The sequence below is a fragment of the Hibiscus syriacus genome, unplaced genomic scaffold (assembly GCF_006381635.1).
Source record: "Hibiscus syriacus cultivar Baekdansim isolate YM2019G1 unplaced genomic scaffold, ASM638163v2 tig00111427_pilon, whole genome shotgun sequence".
NCBI lineage: Eukaryota > Viridiplantae > Streptophyta > Magnoliopsida > Malvales > Malvaceae > Hibiscus > Hibiscus syriacus.
In genome coordinates this window covers 5,018,674-5,041,026 of record NW_024063088.1, presented here as the reverse complement: position 1 = coordinate 5,041,026, position 22,353 = coordinate 5,018,674, and the positions used below count along the sequence as shown (strand labels likewise).

Sequence of the window (22,353 nt, the reverse complement as noted above, 5' to 3'; positions counted from 1 at the left end):
CCTTTTGATTATTTTTGCTTTTATTTTTTCTTCATTTTTCCCTTTTTCACTTTTGATTTATTTTATTTTATTTCCTTTTCCATTTGATTTATTTAATATTTATTTATCATTTGTTATCTAATATTTTCACCCGTTTTTAGAGAAATTCCAACAAATCAGAGGTAAGAAATTCGAATTGAACGTTTTAAATTTCAATTTTAATTTTAATTTTCACAAATAAAGACAACCGGTAAATTAATTGCTACCGAAATGGCGGTTCAAGGGTACTATCCATCCTTAACCGTAACCGACTCCCGAATCTGATACATTTAGTAAAATACAGATCAGGTAACATGGTGTCCGATCCACCTAACTATTTTTAAAATGATCGGTGGCGACTCCAAATCATTTTCCTAAGTCGAAGCCCAATTCCGGGCCCAACCGAAAGACGGTTTCGACAGCTTGGCGACTCCGCTGGGGACATGTAAGTGAGTCAGGCCAGAATTAATTTTCGGTTGTCTTTTTAAGAGAAAGTAGTAAATTTAAATTTAAATTTATTTATTCGATTCCAATTATTTACCTTTGATTATATTTTCAAATAAATAGTTGTAGTGACATTTTTTTCAATGATTTCAGATTTTCGAAAAGTTTCTATCTCTGGCTCTATACCCGAGCTCAGAACCCTTTTTAAGTAGGGGTGAAAGTGATGCATTCGTGTGAATTTATTCACCGCACAGGCCTAGCAAGTAGCCTTCGGGATTCATATATCTTATGTCTTCATGTGAATTTATTCATCGCACAGACATAAGGGAATGTGTCCTCTCGAGTTTAACTTAGTCCACACAAGCCTGTGATGGGTTTAAGACTAAGAGTCTAGCAAGCCTAAGGGGGCACCAGCAAGGAGAACTCGGGTACCTTTTTTAGAACCTAAACCGAGAGAGTACAGGGAATTAGAGCCACCCCGAAACCTCATTTCAAACCCTAGGATGCCTGAACTATTTCCTGCTCTTTTTTTTTTGTTCAAAGCATATGAACTAGAAATTTATGCGGTTAGGATTTGTTTGAAATTAGCATGCGGGATAGAGATCATGTTCGGGTAGGAATTAAAGCATGTGGGGTAGATATCATGTGGGGTAGGACTTTTCATTTTCATCATTTTTTTATTATCCTTGTCTCGCTAACTTTTTCCCTTCATTTTTTTCATTTACATCATTCACAAGAGGTATTTATCCACAAAAACGTGTTTATTAAACATAAATAGTTTACTTTAATGGACAAAGGGGTTGTAATACAAAAGATGAAAATGCATAGGGCAGTCTACAAGGAGACTATGTGTCACATTCAATCTAAAGACGTGGTGCCCATAATCCGAGTTTACACCAAGCACATCAAAAATCAAATTTGGGTTGGTAAAGTTGTAGGGGCAAGATGAAAGTTGCTGATCTGGAGAGTCTTTTCAAAGACAACAAGAATAAGATGACCAAGCGATAGTTGAAATTAGAGGTCATTGCTGACGAATTCAAGAAACATGCAAATAAACTTTGGATAACTCCTATCGATAGAGGGCTCTAATGGCGTTACCGTTAGAGAACATGCTCAGCAAATGATGAAAGCCAAGATGCAATCATTCGATATTTCTGGGAACAAGTACAAAGAGCAGCTCGTCACTTGCACGGTTTAACCAGAGAAGCTGGAGCGGTTCGACAGGTTATTCAAGGTGACAGACGAAGGCAGAAGACTAGTCAACCTGTCAGAAGCTGTTAGGATATTTTTGTCTCTTAAAAGATAAAACACTTTTGTCCCCAATAGGGATTATTTATAATAACATGCAGGTTTTCAGATCAATTCCTTAAGCATTTCATGCATTTTTGCATCTACATTTCATTTTAAGCATTTTTCATAAACATGGATTTCTTCATGGAGGATTCGATGCAGTGTTCTTAATCATGTGACACCACATGGAAGAAAGATTTTAACAATTAAAAAAACTGAAATCAATACAATGGGAGCGTGATCAGCTGATTGTAGGGCCAAGCCTGCCATGATGATCTGAGAAAAAAAATTCCACATATCCTAAGGGCTACGATGTTGAAGCTGTGTACAGTTACCACTTAGGAAGCTCTAAACATTCTTATGAGAACTGTAAGGCACTGAAGCGCAAGATTCAAAACCTGAGGGATTCAGGGGTATGGACAATCGAGAAAGAGGGCATTGCATCTACCATTTGCACTGAGAGCATTGTTTTGTTTGAACACGTTTTTGATCTTTCATGTTTGCTTAATCTTTTAAACGATGAATTTATGTTACCTTCTAAGGTGGAATAATTAAACGAATTTTAATCTTTAGTTCTTCGAATATTAAATGAATTAAATATTCTTTTAATTCTTCAAGAATTATAGATTTTTGACATTATGGCAAGATCATACCTTTCTTATCATGTTCAAAAAAAATCCCTCATTTATTTACCTAGAATAATCCATGGAGAGTCATACTGATACCTTTGAGTCAATAAAGTCACACCATAGTCCTTTCATACGTGAACCCAACATTTTTTTACCAATAAAACCTAAGGCATTTAGTACAAGATGTTCACTTGAACATGAACCTTCCTACTAGAAGACACAACTTGGGGCATCTCGCATCAATTTTCTGAAGACGAGCTTGTACAATTGAGGCATGATGGGAGCAAGAAGCATAAAGGAGAATTAATTCGAAATAATTGTATCATGCATTAATTACATTGTTTTCATGTGAATAAAATTAACCCTGAAAATCTATCCCCCTGGGGATACCTCTTCTGCGAAGACTTTTGTGTATGAGATAATGAACGGCTTTGTTTCATTTATCCATATATATATATATATATCCCTTGTTGTCCTCTTTTGAGCCTATAGTATTTTTTCTCTGATTCAACCCTAACCAAGGATCACCCTCCACACTGGGGGGCAAGGTGGAAGAAATCTGCTCACATGAGTAAAGACACCAATCCAGAAGAGATACCAAAAGGTAAACCAAATGCCAAGTGCGAAGATCTAATCAGAACAAAAAGAGAAAAGGGGCAAAAAAGAGAAAAACAAAGGAAAAAGTGAAGTAAAAAAAAGACAAGACGCATATGCAAAGATTCTCTCGATTCAAATAACGCGTCGAGATTCAAATTATGAGATTGATCAAGCACAATCATTCTAAAATCACTTCACTCGAAGACCATAGAGCATCGAGAGAGACATACGGCACATTCAAAATTGATCAAGACATGATTGAGGGCATCAAAATGAATTATCCTTGGTTTAATACCCTAAAACACTTGTTTGAGCCTACTTATCCTTTTCTTTCATAACCATGAACCATGGCCTACATTATGTGCCTTAAAAAGTCCCTTCTAATCATACATAGATTTCTAAACAGAAAATACTATCTTCAGATTTCATTTCGCCCATCAGGATTAATCTTTATTTGAAAAAGGTTTTCTAAAATATTTAATGCATGATAGGAAAAATAACAAAGGGGGGTTCAAGATGTAAATTCTGAATGACGTCTTGAAACCAAAGGAGAAATCGAGTTGAAAACCTGAAAAGGCAGCTCGAATATAAAAATGGTGCAGCTGAGGAGATCGCACAAATTCCTCGATAAGGCATCGCACAATCTGAGCGTGACCATGGAGATTGGGAGTTGGAAAACACTTCTAGTATAAGAGCATACAAGCTACCCCATCAGATCAATGGACATCAAAAAAATAAAAAAGCCAAACCATTGACCAAACACAATAACTTGAGATTTTTTTATCCTTTCCTTACTTAACATTTCCCGAAGATAGCTTTGATCTTGACACTTGTCGAATAGATATAATTTATTGAAGGATTAACAATGTAATTAATTCTTTGATGTCCAATGAACTCTATTTTAATGATTCGTCTCAATTATGAAACTGAGAAAGGGGCAATATTTTAAAACTTTTGATTAAACATTTTTCAAAACTCTTCTAATTGATATTTTCATAACTTTGAAAATAAAAGAGAAAAAAAACATTTTTTCAAACAAGACAATCTCTCTAGAATGGATCTTGGTAAATGACATGTGGCTCTTAGACACAAAACTCATGCTTAAAATCAATGTTGAAAAAGAAATGAGGAACAATGGGGGCATCTTTGAAGATTCAATATCAAATATTGGGGCATCTTTGGGGATTCAACATCCTGATGAATTATCAGATCTTCTGAAGGCCTTTCCTCCACATACAAGAGCAAGCAGACAAAGAATGAGGCTCTATCTAGGAGATAAAAAAGAATTAATTCATGTTGCATGCATCTTAGACATCACATTTATCATTTTTAGCATACATAGTTTTTTGCAGCTTTTTGAGTCAAGTGTCAACTTCAAGATGAAAAATACTCGATTCAAAAGCACATTCAAAAGTTGAGGGTGGTTGTTCGACCTCACAACAAAAGGGTGAATGTCTGACGACAAAGCAACTTTTCGAGTCTCGTTCAGAGTCAATTACAACTTCACAACGAATGATATTGAACTCAAAGCGACATAATTTGTTTAAAATTGAATTTCAACTCCACGACGGAGGACATCCAACTCAAAACCAAGTTTCTCAAGATTGCATTTCAACTTCGCGATGGAGGATATCCAATTCAAGGCTCAACTTCACGACGAAGGGCCCATCCACAATTTCGACTCTACGACGGAGGATATCGTGCCCACAAATCCACGATTTCAACTTCACGACGAAGGATATCATGCCCATCTACACAAGATTGGATTTCAACTTCACGATGAAGGATATCCAATTCAAAGCTCAACTTCACGGCGAAGGGGCTTCCCAGTTTCATTCAGATCTAATTTCAACTTCACGACGAAGGATATTGGACTCGAAACAATACAAGCTTGGATTTCAACTTCACGACGAAGGATATTCAAGTTAAGGCTCAACTTCAAAATGAATGGGCCATCCACGGTTTCAACTTCACAACGAAGGGAATCGTGCTCACCAGCAACATTCATTGGATTTCAACTTCACGGCGAAGAATATCCAATTCAAGGCTCAACTTCACAACGAATGGGCCATCCACGGTTTCAACTTCACTATGAAGGGAATCGTACCCACCAACAACATTCATCCTTAGGAATAAGCAGATTATTGATCACCTTTGAGATTATTTCTCTCGAAACAATGGGTTGTCTCGCTTGAGACTAATTTACTCAAAACAAAGTTTTGTCTCTCTTGAGATAGTTTCCCTTGAAAGAAATTTTGTCTCTCTTGAGACAGTTTCCTTTGAAACAAATTTTGTCTCTCTTGAGACAGTTTCCCTTGAAACAAAATCTTTGAATATATTTCTCTTAAAACAAAATTTTGCCTCCCTGAGACAGTTTCTCTTGAAAAACAAAAAACCTTTGAAATCGTTTCTCTTGAAACACAAAAAACCTTTGAAAATATTTCTCTTGAAACACAAAACCTTTGATTTTGATTACGCTCAGCTCAAAGGCATATCATTTACAACATAACTCAAGGCTAGAAGGGTTATCTGCCAACCAAAGACCTTTGAGTTCAACTACGCTCAGCTCCAAGGCATATCATTTACAACATAGATAAGGCAAGAAGGGATATATGTCAATAAAATTGTCGAGTTCGATTCCATTCAGCTCGATGACACCTCAATCACACTACTGTCCGGCTGCAATCGAGTTTTCAAGTCGAGAAGAAGACTTGGGTTAATCGTGCCTTAATGACAAAAACCGTTTTCCATCAGCATAACTTAAGTCAAGAAAATCTATCTATCAATGAAGATTTCTGAGCTCGATTTCGAGGGACTATCAACCACATAGTGGAGTCAAGGAACTACTTTCCAGTCAATTTTTAACCCCAAGTCTTTAAATCGATAAGAAGACCAAGGTTGACTACGATTGAGCAACAAGAAGTCACATGCCGATTCAAATTCCAAACTACATTTTCAATTTCAAAACGAAGAATATCATGTTTAAAGTCAACTCCGGAGTCACCCACATCATGACTACAGGGAGTCGTTCTTTTCTATTTTCCAAATCTCAACTCCACAATAGAGGGTAGTTGACAAGAATTCAACGACAACCTTGAGTTGGATTCCAAGATCAGGAGTCAACAACTCTCACATGAGCAGGCTTGTTTACAAGCCCATATGCACCGAACGAAAAATTTGTGTCCTTTTATCTTTGCCTTATTTTTCATTTCACGAAAAAGGACAAAGAGGGGCAGTTGTTGACACTAATTCTTCGTCTTCAACGCACTCACCATGATCCCACGAAAATCTCAACGCCTTTAACCCACCAAAATCAACATTCCACTAAACTCATTAATCCCGAAAATTCGAGATTCAAGTCACTAAAATCTACCATGCAAGCAACTATAAAGAGGGTAAGAAGCATTCGAGAAAGGGGGAGGAAAAGGGAGAGAGCTACAACCAGGGGGATTTTTAGAAACGAAAAGGGACAAAAATTGGAGAACAAGAAACATGAGATTACATAGAGAAATCCAAAACCGAAAGCAAATTTTCCAAGCATTTCCGAAAGCAAATATTTCACAGCAATCGATCCAAAAACCTAAGAGGAGAGTTTCATTTTTACCTTGGCCTTTTGAGGTCTCTTCGCCGAGTATGAGGTTGTCATTCGTCGGTGTTTTAAAGCGTGGAACAGCCGCCAAGGCGGTGGTCGTTTGGCCTTCGTCCTTTGGGTCGATGTCGCTCGTGGGAAGAGAAATGAGGGTTGTAATTTGATTTGTTTTTGGGTTCGTAAGTCTACTGGAATAGTAAAGGGTGGGTTGTTTTCTTTTAATTTTGGGTAAATCATGTGTCAGGTCCCTGGGGTCTGGAAGCTTCATGCTTTGTTCATTTATCTTAGGGGTTAATCATTTTCCCTGTTATTTTGCATTCGTTTTATTTTAGTTCATATTTATCATAATTTTAGTTGTTTTGGTTTATTTATCTTATCAATTCTCATTAAATATTATTACTTATGATTTCGCCATATTGTTTTATGCATGTTTCATTTTGGTCACTAATGTAATTAATTGTCTTTATTTTTTTTTTTTATTTAAAAATTTATCCTTTTTTATTTTTTATTCTATTTCATTTTTCTACTTTTATTTATTTTATTTCCTTTTTATTTTTTTTCTTTTTTTATTATTATATCTTTTTTACTCAATTTCACTTATCTTTATTTTTTTTGTTATACATATTTTTATTTATTTTTGTTTTCACATTTATTTAATATTTTTTCTTTTGATTTATTTTTGCTTTTATTTTTTTCTTCATTTTTCCCTTTTTCCCTTTTGATTTATTTTATTTTATTTTTTTCCTTTTCCATTTGATTTATTTAATATTTATTTATCATTTGTTATCTAATATTTTTCACCCGTTTTTAGAGAAATTCCAACAAATCAGAGGTAAGTAATTTGAATTGAACGTTTTAAATTTCAATTTAATTTTAATTTTCACAAATAATACAACCGGTAAATTAATTGCTACCGAAAGGGCGGTTCAAGGGTGCTAATCCTTCCTTGACCGTAACCGACTCCCGAATCCGATACATTTCTGGTAAAACACAGATCAGGTAACATGGTGTCCGATCCACCTAACTATTTTTAAAATGAGCGGTGGCAACTCCAAATCATTTTCCTAAGTCGAAGCCCAATTCCGGGCCCAACCGAAAGACGATTCCTACAGTGTCATTATAATTATTGTTACTACTATTGTCGTCACCGTCGATGTTGCCATTGATGTCGTCGCCACAGTTGTTGTTGTCCCTTTACTTCGTCGTCGTCGTCCCTACCGTTGTCGTCATTACCATTATCGTTGTCATTATCGTTGTCGTTGCCGTTGCCGTTACCATATTGATGTCGTTAAAGTGAAATGTTGGGGTTAAAATATTTATAAAAAAAAAGAATTAAGGGCAATTAGGCCTAACCAGTACATGTTAGCCACCTTCCCTAAGTATAAAAAGGAATCTAAAAAGTGATACATAGAGACAAAAACAAGTAGGAGTGAACCGAAAGAAGAATTTGTTGATTTTATAAGTAATATTAGTATAGCTTTGCATATTGTACGGGAAAGCCATTATTTTCTTACCTTCATTTGTCAATGAAAAGTGGCACGAAAATTCTGTTAGGTCTCTGAATATGTTCCATAACCAATTAAACTGCTAATTATTATACAGCTGCCGAATAAACAACAAGGTGATAGCTTAGGTTTCAAGATAAACTTAAAAAAAGGGTAAAATACACAAATTGTCCCCTGATTATAGGATACTGCTTTGTTTACTTTTTCTACTATTAAAAGTTACAAAATGGTCCCTAAACTATACGGAGTTGCTTTGTTGACTCTCTCGACTATTAAAAGTTACAAAATGGTCACCTGACTATTCATTATGTTCTAAACTCGTCATTTTTCGTTAAAAAATTAGCAGTCGTCTAAGTTGAACGTTAACATGTTGACTGAGATATGATAGTCATTTGAGATTATGATATTAAATTTTATCATATCCCAATCAAGAGATTAACGTTCAGCTCAGACTGCCGTTAATTTTTTAATAGAAAATGGCGAGTTTGGAACATAATGAATAGTTGACTGACCATTTTGTAACTTTTAAAAGTCGATGGACTCAACAAAGAAACTTCGTATAATTGAGGGACCATTTTATAACTTTTAATAATCAAGGGACTCAACAAAATAGTATCTTATAATCAGAGGACCATTTGTGTACTAAAATTGATCATTTTTAAAAGGCATAATGCTAAAAATAACCCCCCAACGTTGACCAAAATAGTCATTTTGGCCCCTATTTTTTTTTAGCATTTTGGCTCCCAACGTTTTTCTTTGGGGCAAAAAGCTCCCTCTGTAGATGAAAACTATTAGGTAACACAAGGTTAATGCTCCAAATAGGGGCCTTTTTTAACCTAAAGTGAACCGTTGCGGGCTAAAATGCCCCATAAAAAAAAGAGATAAAGTGATTATTTTGTCAAATGTTAGAAGTCTTTCTGCCCTAAAATGAAACGTTGGGGATTAAAATGCTCCAAAAAAAATATAGGGGGCAAAATGACCATTTTGGTAAACATTGGGGGCTAAATTTAGCATTATGCCTTTTTAAAAATGAACTAAAATTTTTATAAATTCTAACGAAATTATTTAAATTGTCAATTGAATATTATTTAATAATGACATGTAAAATTTTGTTATGTAAAAGATTAATTTCAACTTTTTCTATTAGAATTATTTAACAATGTTAGTATATGTGATTTAATTTATTAATAATTAAAGTTAAATGATGTAATTTGATTAAATGAAAATTTTATGACTTAAATGGAAGTGATAATTAAATTCGGTGATCTAAAATGTAAATTATTCAAATAGTCATATCAATAATGTTTATCGTGTATGCATGACGTGTATATTTTATATATGAATTAATAGGTATGTGCACGAGCGTGAAGTCTTAAAATATAGGAGTCATGCTGATCCAATTCCTAACCTATCAAGAGATCATCACAGACCTTATCTATCTCCTAATATAAGTTCATTCATATTTTTTTCCCTTTAAAATTTCTCCATGATTAATCCGGATTAATTTGAATCGCACGCTTAATTTTAATGGACGTGTCTTTTAGCGGAGAATTTCTAAATATACGATAACTCGAACTTGAGACGTGTTTAAACGATATCAAGTTACTTACCACTTGAATCAATTCTCGTTCGTTCATTTAGAATCTTTTACCTATAGAATTTCACGTTGGTATTATAGGTTTAGCAAGATAGGATTAAGAGATATGATACATATATAGGTATACATGTATAGACGTAAAATTTTATGTTAAAACTATAAATTTTAAAAGAAAACGAATTATAAAATTTTAAGGACGAAAATAAATTATTAATTGAAAATACAAAAAAAATATATCTAAAATATAAGCTAATTTGAAATTCTCAGGGAAGGCGACTGCCTCACCCGCATCCTTAAATCCATACATGGATATATTTATTAACATGAATGGTTAATTTGTCGAATATTTAAATATCTAAAATTATTAAATTTTAAATGTGATAATAAATTATACTAATTTATTTTTAAATAATAGAGATGGTATATTTGAATAAAATCGACCAAAAATCTGATCATATATCTTACAACCAACGTGAAAGATATCAAAAGAATGTAAAAGTTAATAAACTTATCTCATAATATTTTTAAATATTCTTAAAATTCTATAAAGACAAATATTAAATTAACTTTAAAAACAACAATTACTAGTTGATCTGATGTGATCAAATGTTATGTCATTTAAAAGAAAGGTTCGAGTATGATTATAACTTATGAGTAGTTAATTTAACGAGATAAAATATAAGATTATTTAAATGATTGAGATTTGAATATAATATTATAAATAGAATAAATTAGATTAAACATATAATATATATGAATGTGTGTAATATCGATTTAGATAATTAGTCAATATATCAAATATAGATGGTTAGAAAAAGAAATATTTGATTCTAAAACTACAGTTAAATGTAAGGATATACCTTTCCAACTTTTGGAGTAAGATTTCAAAAGAATTCATCAAACGGTCTTAGCGGTAAAAGTGAGTTATTTTCTTTAAAAAGTTTCGTGTTCATGCGATTATGTTTGTAGGTATAAATTGTTAATGACTAAAAAAATAATCACTTTAAATTATTTAAAAAGAAGTAATATTCCAAAAATCTCATCTTCATCTCCATGTTATATCAACCCTAAAAGATAAGCCTAAGCTGCATTTATGATTTTTCCCATTTTTATGTCACATTTCCCATGTTCACAAATCTCCAAATTTGCCTCCCAAAACTTGCTTTTAAGCTAAAATTGACAACCTCCAGTTTTGTCAGCAACCGTTAGCCCACACCACCTTTCGCCTTGTTTTCCATTGCTGAAAAAGAAGATAGTTTTATTTTATGCTTAGTCACCAAACACTATCTCGTTTAACGCCAAAAATCCTCTTGCTCATTGCCAGAGTTTGTTTGCCAAAAAACCTAGTCTTAATTCTCTGTTAATCACTTTCCTCATCTCTAACACTAACCTTCACATTGTCTACTTTTGTACTCTCTTAGCTTCTCATTCTATTATATATATATATTTCTCTGCCCCTTCCCACTTTGCTCATCTAAGCTTTGTGTTCTTGTGTTCTTGCTTGAGAAGGGTCTCTTTTCTTATAATGTAATCTTGATCAAATTGTCCCCTTTTTTGCCCCCTTTCTCTGTTTGATTCATGGTCATTTCCTTAAAGCTGTTTTAAACTTGTTCTGCTATGATTCCCGTTATGGATTCTCGTTAATCTTGCTCAAATGTCAGTTTTTCCTGTTCTGTCTTGATCTTAAAAATTTGTTCTTGGATTTTATTAATGCCCATTTGCTTCAAATTGTTTTAAACGATCTCTAATGGAGTTCAGGATGATGGGTTCTCGTTAATTTTCTGGTATTTGCTGTTAAGCCCTTGAAACTTTTAGCTTATCTGAGATTTCTGTTTAACAGCATGTATTAAGTGAAAGATCTAACAGCCTCTGTTGTTGTTTGTTGAATTTGAAACTTTTGTTCCATAATAAATTGAATTTCAGGTGCTTTGATTCGTACATAATTTGATTCTTTTCATACTTTGATCATTCTTTACAAATTCATTGAAATGTAAACTTCCTTTTATTCTGAATATTTAGTTACTGCGCTTATCAAGGGTGAATTATACATGGGGAAAATGATGAAACTCGCATCATTTTTCTTCTTAAATCCAACAATGATCAATCAGTTACTATAGTTATGGTACTGTCCTCTCGAGTTCTTTGATCTTTGTCTGCGTGTTGTGTCTTGTATTCTTTCATTAGTTGTCTGTCAACTGAAAAGGGCAAGGAAACGAATTACTATTTGCTCAATTATTGAGCTACCATGGAAGAAACTTTTGTTCCATTACGTGGAATCAAGAATGATCTAAAAGGAAGGCTTTTATGCTACAAGCAAGACTGGACTGGTGGCTTCAGTGCCGGTGTCAGGTTAGTAACATTCATTGCTCATCTATATTCATACAATGAGCTCCTATCCACATTCATTATTACAAAAGACAACTATCTATCATTTAGGATTCTTGCTCCAACAACATATATATTCTTTGCTTCAGCAATTCCGGTTATATCTTTTGGGGAGCAGCTGGAACGAAATACAGGTGGGGGACTAGACAACTTATACATGTACATTAACATGTTCTGCGATGTTTGGCATGATTTCTCATGGATACTTTGTTGTTGTTGTTTCAGATGGAAGTTTGACTGCAGTACAAACTCTTGCATCAACAGCACTTTGTGGAATCATTCATTCAGTCGTCGGAGGACAGCCCTTGCTCATTCTTGGAGTTGCAGAGCCAACAGTATTGATGTATACGTTTATGTACAACTTTGCGAAGGACCGAGAAGATTTGGGGCATAAACTCTTCTTAGCCTGGACTGGATGGTACTTCTTCAATTCCAGCATACTTGAGTACTGTAACCAGATAGGTTTTCTGGTGTCACTGAGATTTTTTCTTTACTTTGATGGTTTTCAGGGTATGTGTCTGGACAGCACTTTTGCTTTTCTTATTGGCAGTTCTTGGGGCATGTTCTATAATAAATCGATTTACACGTGTTGCGGGTGAATTATTTGGTCTACTAATTGCAATGCTTTTCACGCAGCAAGCTATATGGGTGAGTATCCTCACATAATTAACAGTATTGAAGGAAATGATCTACTCTTATGATCATGATAATTGAAATTTTGTGATCATGCTTTTATGTGTCACTTGAAGTTAATTTAAGGTTTCTTTTATAGTGTTTTCTGTTGTTATTTAAAATTAAAATGTACTGATACTTTTCTCATACATTCCCTCCCAAGACTGTGCTAGAGGCTTTCATTTTTTGTACATAATGAATTTTATTCTAAAGGGAATTGTGGAGGAGTTTGGCGTTCCTCAGAGAGAAAATCCTCAGCAAACAGCATTGCAGCCTTCGTGGCGATTTGGCAATGGAATGTTTGCACTGGTTCTGTCGTTTGGCCTCCTCCTTACTGCAATAAGGAGTCGTAAAGCAAGATCCTGGCGCTATGGAACAGGTATTGGATGCATTTCTAATTATTATCACAAGGTATTAGAGGCTGCTGTTACATTCGTTTCTGCTACTGAAAGAATAGTTTACTGGCTGGAGAAAGGCCATACTTTTGTCATCCTTATTTCACTGACTTATGTTTCTTTTTCTGAAAGGCTGGCTTCGAGGTTTTATAGCAGATTATGGGGTGCCACTTATGGTTCTTGTGTGGACTGCTGTTTCTTACATACCTGTTAATGATGTCCCAAGAGGAATTCCAAGGCGTCTTTTCAGTCCGAACCCATGGTCTCCTGATGCATACTCTAATTGGACTGTGATCAAGGTGAATCCTCTATGGTGTTCAAATGTTTAGTATCTGTTTACACCTTTCCCTTCATAGGAGCTAATTTCCTGTTAAATTTCCTTTGAAACCTGCCAAGAGACTCATTTTCTCGAGTTTGCAGGAAATGGTAACTGTTCCTCCTCTTTACATAGTTGGAGCATTTATTCCAGCAACTACGATTGCCGTGCTTTACTATTTTGACCACAGTGTAGCATCTCAACTCGCTCAACAGAAAGAATTCAATCTAAAAAAGCCACCTTCATACCATTATGACCTTCTACTTTTGGGTTTACTGGTGCGCCATTGCATGTGATAATTTTTTTGAATCTGATGGAAGCCTCTCTTTTTTTTGGGGGAGGTCTCAACTCGTAATCGTAATATGGTTTGATCAGGTTATATTATGCGGTCTTCTCGGCATTCCACCATCCAACGGTGTTATTCCACAATCCCCAATGCATACAAAAAGCTTAGCAACTCTTAAACATCAGGTATACATGGGGTTTGCTAGCTAATGATGCAAGAATGTACTATGTGTCGGGTAGAGCCTTTTCATATGTATATCATTGTGATCGGTTCTTTCATTATATTGGTGACAGCTTCTGCATAATAAGCTTGTCTCAACAGCCCGGAAAAGTATAAGTAAAAATTCCAGCCTGAGTCAACTATATCGAAGCATGCAAGAAGCGTACAATGAGATTCAGACTCCACTTGTCTATCACCTTCCATCCACTATGGTAGATTAATTTGTATTCATGATTTTGATTTACACCATCTATTATAATCCTCAGCTTCCCTTACCTTTTAATTAAAATAGGGGCTGAAAGAACTGAAAGAATCCACTATCCAACTAGCTTCAAGTACCGGCTACATTGATGCACCTGTTGACGAGACCATTTTCGACGTCGATAAGGAAATAGATGAGCTTTTACCAGTAGAAGTCAAAGAACAACGTTTTAGTAACTTTCTTCAGTCATTGATGGTTGGTGGGTGTATTGCTGCTATGCCTCTTCTTAAGAAGATCCCCACTTCTGTTCTCTGGGGTTATTTTGCTTTCATGGCCATCGAAAGCTTGCCTGGGAATCATTTTTGGGATAGAATATTGTTGCTTTTCACTGCTCCAAGTCGGAGATACAAGTATGTATTCCTTTTCTTTACTATGTTAAGGACATCTTCAGTTCTATGCTAATGCTGGTTTGGCACGATCGATGTTGTATCAGGGTGTTGGAGGAGTATCATGCAACCTTTATTGAGACTGTACCTTTCAAAACTATTGCCACCTTTACCTTGTTCCAGACAGTTTACTTGCTGTTATGCTTTGGCATAACATGGATCCCAATAGCTGGGGTCCTTTTCCCACTTTTAATCATGCTTCTCGTGCCGGTGCGCCAATATTTGCTCCCCAAGGTTTTCAAAGGTGCTCATCTTCAAGACCTCGATGCCGCAGAATATGAGGAAGCTCCATCCATTCCCTACAACATGACATTTGAAGTAAGCTCTCTTCACTTTAGTTCATCACAAATTTTCATTTTAAGGATTAGATTGTAGTCTTAGATATTCCCTGATACAATATGATGTATGCATAATGGAAAGGATCGGGAACGTCAGGCAACAGCTACTCCTATCGATGGTTTAGAAATTCTAGACGAAATTATGACAAGAAGCCGTGGAGAAATCCGGCATACACAGAGTCCTAAAGTAGCAAGTACAACTCCATCTTCAGTTGGGGACATAAAACCTTCTTACAGCCCAAGAGTCTTACAAAATGCATATAGTCCTCGGATTAGTCAACCGAGGGGAATTGCTGAAAAGGGTCTCGGATTAAAGCTAACTCCCAGTCCCCGGCCATCTACACTTGGACAAAGCAGTCGTGGTTCATAATCAAGCTAGAAAAAACCTTCATTTTGTTCTGTTTTTTTATGTCTGTTTAGTGGTGTGGTATGTTTAAATGTCAATGGCACTCGAGATGTCTTATGTTTAGTTCAAAGATTCCAGTATGTCACTTCTTTTACTTGATCACTATACCTTTTTTAAAATCAAAGAAAGGAATAAAGGCAAATATGCCATTGCCAAGTAAATGCTTATATACTAATAAAAAAAATTTAGTACATACAGTAAATTCTGTAACTTATTGTGTTTACTGCAGTATACAGTTCCTTTAATGGAGATTCTGTTGGGGGACAAAGTTTTACCATAAAAAGTAATCCTCACAAAGCGTAGTGCAGGTAGACTTTATATCTGTCAGGCTTCAAATGTGTGGGAATCTCTTTAATCGGCAAAGGGAGCATGTGCTCTACCTTTATATACTTTTACCTTAGTGTTTACTTTAACAGTCTCACGGATAAAAAATAGTGCAGATAATTTAGGTACCTTAATCTTCAAGCCATCACATGATGGTATAATAAAATAGAGCTATGTATCATATTGCACCAATTGTAATTATTTTATCCAGATTTAATTAGCTATTGTGGATCAGAAAATCAATTTCCTTGACAAGCCATAGGCATAATATTTGGAAATCGGATTATGGCGATATGCAAAGTGGCGAGGGAACACTTGGTAGTGCTAAGTATACTTTGTTTTCCACTATCTCACCAACTTGTACAAAGGGACTCCCCAAGTGTGTTCTTAGCAATCACTGCATTCTTGCTCAGCTTTAAACTATGCATTTCGTACTGCTCAAGATTGATTGAAAACCTTTGCCAATTTTACTTCATACATTCAGAAAGTCACGTCACGTCACCTCGAATCGATAGTATATTTACGATCGGAGTTGTGATAGGTTTTGACAATTTATCCCTTCTGATTTAAATAGAGAACCGCAAACGGTTACTCATTAGAAGAGGAATAGAGAATAGACGAGCTGATGAATCGTCGAGAAAGAGATCTCGATGGATAGAGAGTCTCTTTTCTCCGACCTTGTATAATGATTATATACAAGTTCTTAATACTAGTGTTAGGCCTAGGATTATAATGGTTATATGTAGGTTGGTAGAATAAGCAGATTTGGCAGATAGATAGTAGATCTAGATCACGTGAGTCTTTTAGTGATCCAAAGATTATGAAACTACGAATACTTTGAAGAACTTCAAAAAAATGACAACAAAAGAATAACAAAAAAGATATAATTCGTATAACAAATACTAGACTTTGTAATAAAGAATTGGGTGGCAAGCATACAAGGCGTTGCACTATCTTGCTGTTTGGTGGAAGGGTTGGTCGTTCCTGTATTTGCTTGCCTTTCCATCACACTTGCTAAAGGGAGAGACTAAGATTGACATGTATATTTTGGTAAAAGATATGATTTTGATTATCTGGTACCCCCCCATTAACTTGATAGTTAGGTAGTGACATCAACCCTAAAGGCTTTTTTATCAATATCTGAATTCATGTCAGCAAAGATTGCGTATCGGACCGTCGTATAAGAAATTTTGTTTTTATTATTAAAAATAATACATGCTATCCATCCTAACAATTAAGGATGGATCGAGAGACTAGAGTGACGATCGACATTTGAAAATTTCAAATTCTTATATAATTTAAGTATTTTTCTAATATTTTCACTGATAATTTGTTTTCGTCTTTACTAGAATTTTATAAATTCGTTCTCATTAAAAATTTATGTGTTGTTTCATAATATAAAACTATGGATTCATCCCTACTAACAACAAAATCTAATTAGAGCATCCCTAACTACAACAACCAATCTTGGGACATCATATCATGCTATAGTTCTTGATTAAAAGAATTCTAGAGCTTGAAAATTATATAAGTGTGATGTAACATCCCTAATTTTAGTACCCACAATTTGATTCGAATTGAACGATTAGAAAAATAAAAATTAAAAATCTTATTGGTTATATGTTTATTATTTGAACTGCATCGATTCTAGTCAAATAATAGTTTTTTTCCTCTCGGTTCTCCAAGGTTTTGTCTTGATTAATTCAGACCGAGCTATATTGTACATCTAGCTTTAGTAGATGAGGCTCCTAACGGGGATTTTTTTGCATATATAAGGACTCAAACTCGAAACCTACTTAAAAGATATCGAACTGCTTATACGATATCAAGTTGCTTACCACTTGAACCAACCTCATTGTTGGAACAATAATAGTCTTATTAATTATTCTAGAAAGTGACTATCCATAACCATATTGATTAATCGATGTTGTGTACCTAGATTTAAGAATAAGTGAAGAAAAAAACTTTAGAGGTCCTTAAATGAATAATGGAACAATATTAAGGTTAATGTTATCAATTGATATTGATATTTTTAACCAAGGAAAATCCTAGCCATTCATTTCTCCATTAAGAATAAGAGAGAGTAAGGTTTGGGCTTTGTTGAATGAAGTAAATTGTGGAGATATCCTTTTAAATTCTACAAACCCATTGTTTATCGTATGATGCTTAAGTGGAAATTTGAATGGATTATTGTTTGGATTTTCTTGAAAGTAAGGTAACATCATGAGAACCCTAGGAATGGACTGAGGGTACTAGGGTATGGTTGTATTTTTTAAAAATTTCAAATTCTCTTATATGTTAGATATTTTCTATTAATTATCTAATTTCGCACTCTCTAAAATTTTATAACTCTACATCCTCTAAATTTTTAATATAACTTTTTAAGTTTTCACCCCCTAATATTCCTCTAATATAATTTTTTTATCTGTCCTGAGAAAATCTAAAACATCATCTTTGCTTCGTATTTATACTTTGATCATGACGTTAACTTTTTTATCAGGTTTTGGCTTTTGAATATGTTCATATTTGGATTGAAGCTCAAGACCAGATATGAGCTTCAAGTAGTAAAGGCAAGAACAAATTTGATCATTGATAGCTCGATACGGTATTGACGATAAGTTTGAAGTAGGTGAGTGTAGTCATAATTGTTGAAATTTAATTTTTTTCAGTGAAGTAATTTGTGTAATTATTGAACTCGTTTAAACTAAAATGAAATAAATAATTTTTTTGATATATTTTGACCCAAATTATAATTGGTAATTAAGTTTGATTTTATTGTAAGTATTTTAGGCAATAAGAATTCTTGATGACCAAATATTTAGCTCTATAAATAGAGATAATGTTTTAACCTTATGTGAGAGAGAATTATTTTGGAGAGATGTAATTCTTATGGCGTTTTTGCAACTTTTGGGTTTATGTTGCAAAGATAGTTTTGTATGAATTGATAAAGTTTTTTGGATACATCGAGTTTTGGGATCTATACCGGATTTTGGGATACATGTGATATAATGTACTTGTACTCTTCTTGATCTCTACGTTAATAGGGGATTATTGTTCATCTCGCCTGTGGATGTAGGAAAGGCCGAAGCACGTTAAATCGCATCTCCTGTGCATATCTTATTTTATGTTGATATCGTTTTGGTTATTTTTTCGTTTACAATTTCTAACAAGTAATATCAGAGCTATGGTTTGGGATGTAGAATTTTGAAGGAATTTATTGCTGCAGATCTTATTAGCAATTTTGGAGACATGCAAAATGAAATTTTCGATTGATCCAGTTATACTTCAATGGATATTGCGTAAGAATTCAAGTTGTTAAAGATTTGACAGCAATGCTTCAATGGATATGCGGCTTACGTAAAGATTAAAGTTGTCGAAGATTTGAAGATCGATTTTTGATAAAATTTAGATCAATGGGGGATTTGTTATATTTTGACACAAATTATAATTGACAATTAAGTTTGATTTATTGTAATTATTTTAAGCAAGAATTTTTATAAGAATTTTTGATGACCAAGTATTTGGCTCTATAAATAGGGATAATGTCTGAACCTAATGTGAGAGAGAATTATTTTAGAGTGATGTAATCCTTTTGGAGTATTTGCAACTTTTGGTGTTTATGTTGAAGATATAGTTTTGTAGGGATTGGGAGAGTTTTTGGGATACAATAGGTTTTGGGATCAATATCGAATTTTGGGATACATGTGATATCATGTAATTTTATTCTTGATTTCTACATTTATAGTGGATTATTGTTCATCTCATTCGCGGAAGTAGACAAAATCGAACCACGTTAAATCTCGTCTCATGTACGTCTTATCTTATGTTGATATCATTTTGATTATTTTTTCGCTTACAAATACTAACACTTTTTATATGTTATTTATTTATGTTATTGTACATATTGTCCTCAAATTTGATATTACATGTATAAACAATTAAATATAAGAAAATATTACCTCATTAATTATCTAGTGGTTTAATTAAATATAAGTAATATTATAAGGTTGATTATAATATATAAGATGATTTATATTAGTTGATAATCTAAACATGTCTGTAATTCATATAATTATCCTAAAAAATAATATATAAAGATTATTGCGTTATCAAAAGTTAAAATGAGGAGATGACTTATCTTTAACCATCAAATCATGTTAGCTTCCGAGCAAAGACGTAGATATGTTGGTCTAGACTATCAATATATTCGATTAGACTACAATAAAATTCAAGATAAACTCCAAACATGCTTAACTAATCATAATTAACAAATCTACACACTAGCCCTATTTTATAGTGTGTTTTGTATTAGAAAAACACAACCTAAGTATACACAAAATCATCACACACAGATCGTATTATTATGAATCATGTTAAATCTTACCTGTAGTCTACTTCCGAAGCATGTTAAACAAAACAAAACATGCCTATCTTAGCAAATGGATTATGGAAGCACGAACCAAACGACCTTAATGGTTAAGGGATAATTGTTATCTTAAAAGTTTTGAATTCAAACACGATGTCTGCAGAGATGTTTGAACGTTTATTGTCAAATAGTCGAGAGTGATTCGAACATATAGTACGTTGTAATCACTCTAGAGTAATCAAATAATAATAAAAATGGATTATGGAAACATGTAAAAGCATAATTTGAATTAGTATGCAACACTTAAGCTCAAAATAAAATAAAAAAATAATCAGAAGCTCACTTAGATAGTCAATTGGAAATTTTATACTAATACACATCATAGCATGATTTTTTGGTTATATGTTAGCCATTGATCATTGATATTTTTAGCTAAGGACAATCCTAACCATTCACTTATCCATTAAGAATATTAAATTCCTTTATTTTCAACACCCCAACGAATGACTCATCCTTCCTAATGTTTATATTAATTCTCCATGTTCATCATTTTTCCACCATCTTCAGCTAAAGGGGTAAGACATCTTTCATTGTTTCAAGTTGAAATAACAATTTAATTTTTTTTTAAAAATCGCTACCTCAAGTTGAATGATCAAAGACATCTTTCAATGCTTCAAGTTGGAGACATAATTTACTTTTTTTTAAATCTCACTGCCTCAAGTTGAAGGGACAAATCATCATCATACTGAAACCTTATCTCCTCAAGGTGGAAGAACATGTTATATTAAAGTTTCACTTTCTCAAATTTGAAGAGCTTATTGCAAGATAAAGTCGATTGAAGTAGATAAAATCAATATCTTTTAATCTTTATTTTATTCTTATTTCGTAGATGAGAAAACGAAGTTGTTGTAGACATTAATTTTGGTCCAATCTAAAACAACTCAAGCCCAAACACACGTCCAAGCCAACAAGACCAAACCACATCAACCCTAAACCCTAAATAACCCAACATGTCCTAAAATCAAATAAAAAAAAACCCTATCTTCCCTAGCTTCCTCCCGCCATTGCGGTAGAGTCTCTATCCTACGAGGACTCTACCATAATTGTTCAAACCTATTCACTTATCCTAACAACCCTACCTTACCACATTATCCCTTATCTGTCAAATTTATCATCACCTAACCCCAAAAAATTCGGCCACCAAATCAATATTTAAATCCCAGTAAGAAACTTTAAGAGGGAATTTAATATGTGGTTTATTTAGTTATTATTTTGTCTTTAATTTATTTTTTAGTTGTTGGTTTTTATGGTTGATTTTTTCGTTTTAATTCATTTTCTGTGCAGGATATTAAATTCTGTAAATTGCACTAAAATAACAGAATTCTACAGTTTTTTAATTTCGGAATCAAGGCTGGATTAGTGGACATAACACATCTGACGTGGAGTTGAATCAGGAGCTTCCAAAAAGTCCAATCAGTGCTTCTAGAAGGACGAACGGATCAAGCACGTTTTTGAAATTCGAATTCAAAATTATCTCATGTTTTTAGGATTTTAGTTTGAATATTTTCAAGAATTATCTTTAGAAGTTATCTCTTATTTTTAGGAACTATCTTTTCATTATTTTTAAAGATTTAGAAAGCTATAAATACCCCCTCAAGATAAGCTTGAAAACACATTCAGATTTCACTCTTCTTCTTTGCTTTGAGATTTATAAAAGTTTTTCTTTTATTTTTCAAAGTTTTCTTTACTTTTATTTTTATTTTTAAAATGCTAAGTATGATTGTCATACTTAGCTAATTTCTCCATAAGCCAAGGGTTAAAAAGATGACTCAATTTCGATGTGAGGATTGAAAAACACCTAAAATACCTTAGGGTTATTTTCTCAATTTTCTGGAGAAGTATGATTGGCAATCATTTCCTTTAAAATCAAAACGCTTTTAAATCAAAAAGTCTATGTTTGTTTGGATGTTGTTCTGGTTTATAGTTGGGAGGAAGATTCAGCTTGTAGCAAGTTCGACTTCCTGTGAACAAACTTAATGGTGGTCCGCTAAAGGAAATTGAGATCGGGCTCGATTCTCATTGAGATAATATAGTCCGAGTCGGGTTTTTCGAAAGCTTTAAAACTGAGTTGGTGCTGATGACGATAGTCGTAGTTAGTCCACATAAGGACTGGAATTCAAAGATAGGTTTTTTATTATCGGTTTACAAGAGAGAGAAACAAGTTACAGGGGTTGGGCCCTGTAGACTGTAACCGACAGATATCCAAAGTGAAAATCTATTTTGATGATCAGATGGAATTGAGGCAAAGCTAAATCTCGAGGCTGCTTTT

The 22,353-nt window shown here is 33.8% G+C and overlaps 1 protein-coding gene across 1 annotated transcript; it reads left to right on the top strand.

Moving 5' to 3' along the window:
- The first annotated feature begins 11,811 nt into the window (after positions 1–11,811).
- On the top strand, positions 11,812–15,496 carry LOC120163163 (boron transporter 1-like). Its single transcript, XM_039173163.1, has 12 exons — positions 11,812–12,018; positions 12,106–12,188; positions 12,280–12,472; positions 12,564–12,702; positions 12,940–13,105; positions 13,254–13,420; positions 13,542–13,715; positions 13,813–13,908; positions 14,017–14,154; positions 14,235–14,554; positions 14,638–14,908; positions 15,011–15,496. Exons 1-12 carry the CDS (start codon positions 11,915–11,917, stop codon positions 15,296–15,298), a joined length of 2,139 nt encoding a protein of 712 aa, XP_039029094.1. The 5' UTR covers positions 11,812–11,914; the 3' UTR covers positions 15,299–15,496.
- The last annotated feature ends 6,857 nt before the right edge of the window (positions 15,497–22,353 follow it).

What these genes read in the sequence shown, in the direction of transcription:
- LOC120163163 (XM_039173163.1), top strand. Translation starts at nt 11,915, where the DNA reads ATGGAAGAAACTTTTGTTCCATTACGTGGAATCAAGAATGATCTAAAA. An exon ending in GGCTTCAGTGCCGGTGTCAG is followed by an intron (nt 12,019 to 12,105) that starts GTTAGTAACATT and finishes TCTATCATTTAG; the next exon opens with GATTCTTGCTCCAACAACAT. An exon ending in TAGCAACTCTTAAACATCAG is followed by an intron (nt 13,909 to 14,016) that starts GTATACATGGGG and finishes TATTGGTGACAG; the next exon opens with CTTCTGCATAATAAGCTTGT.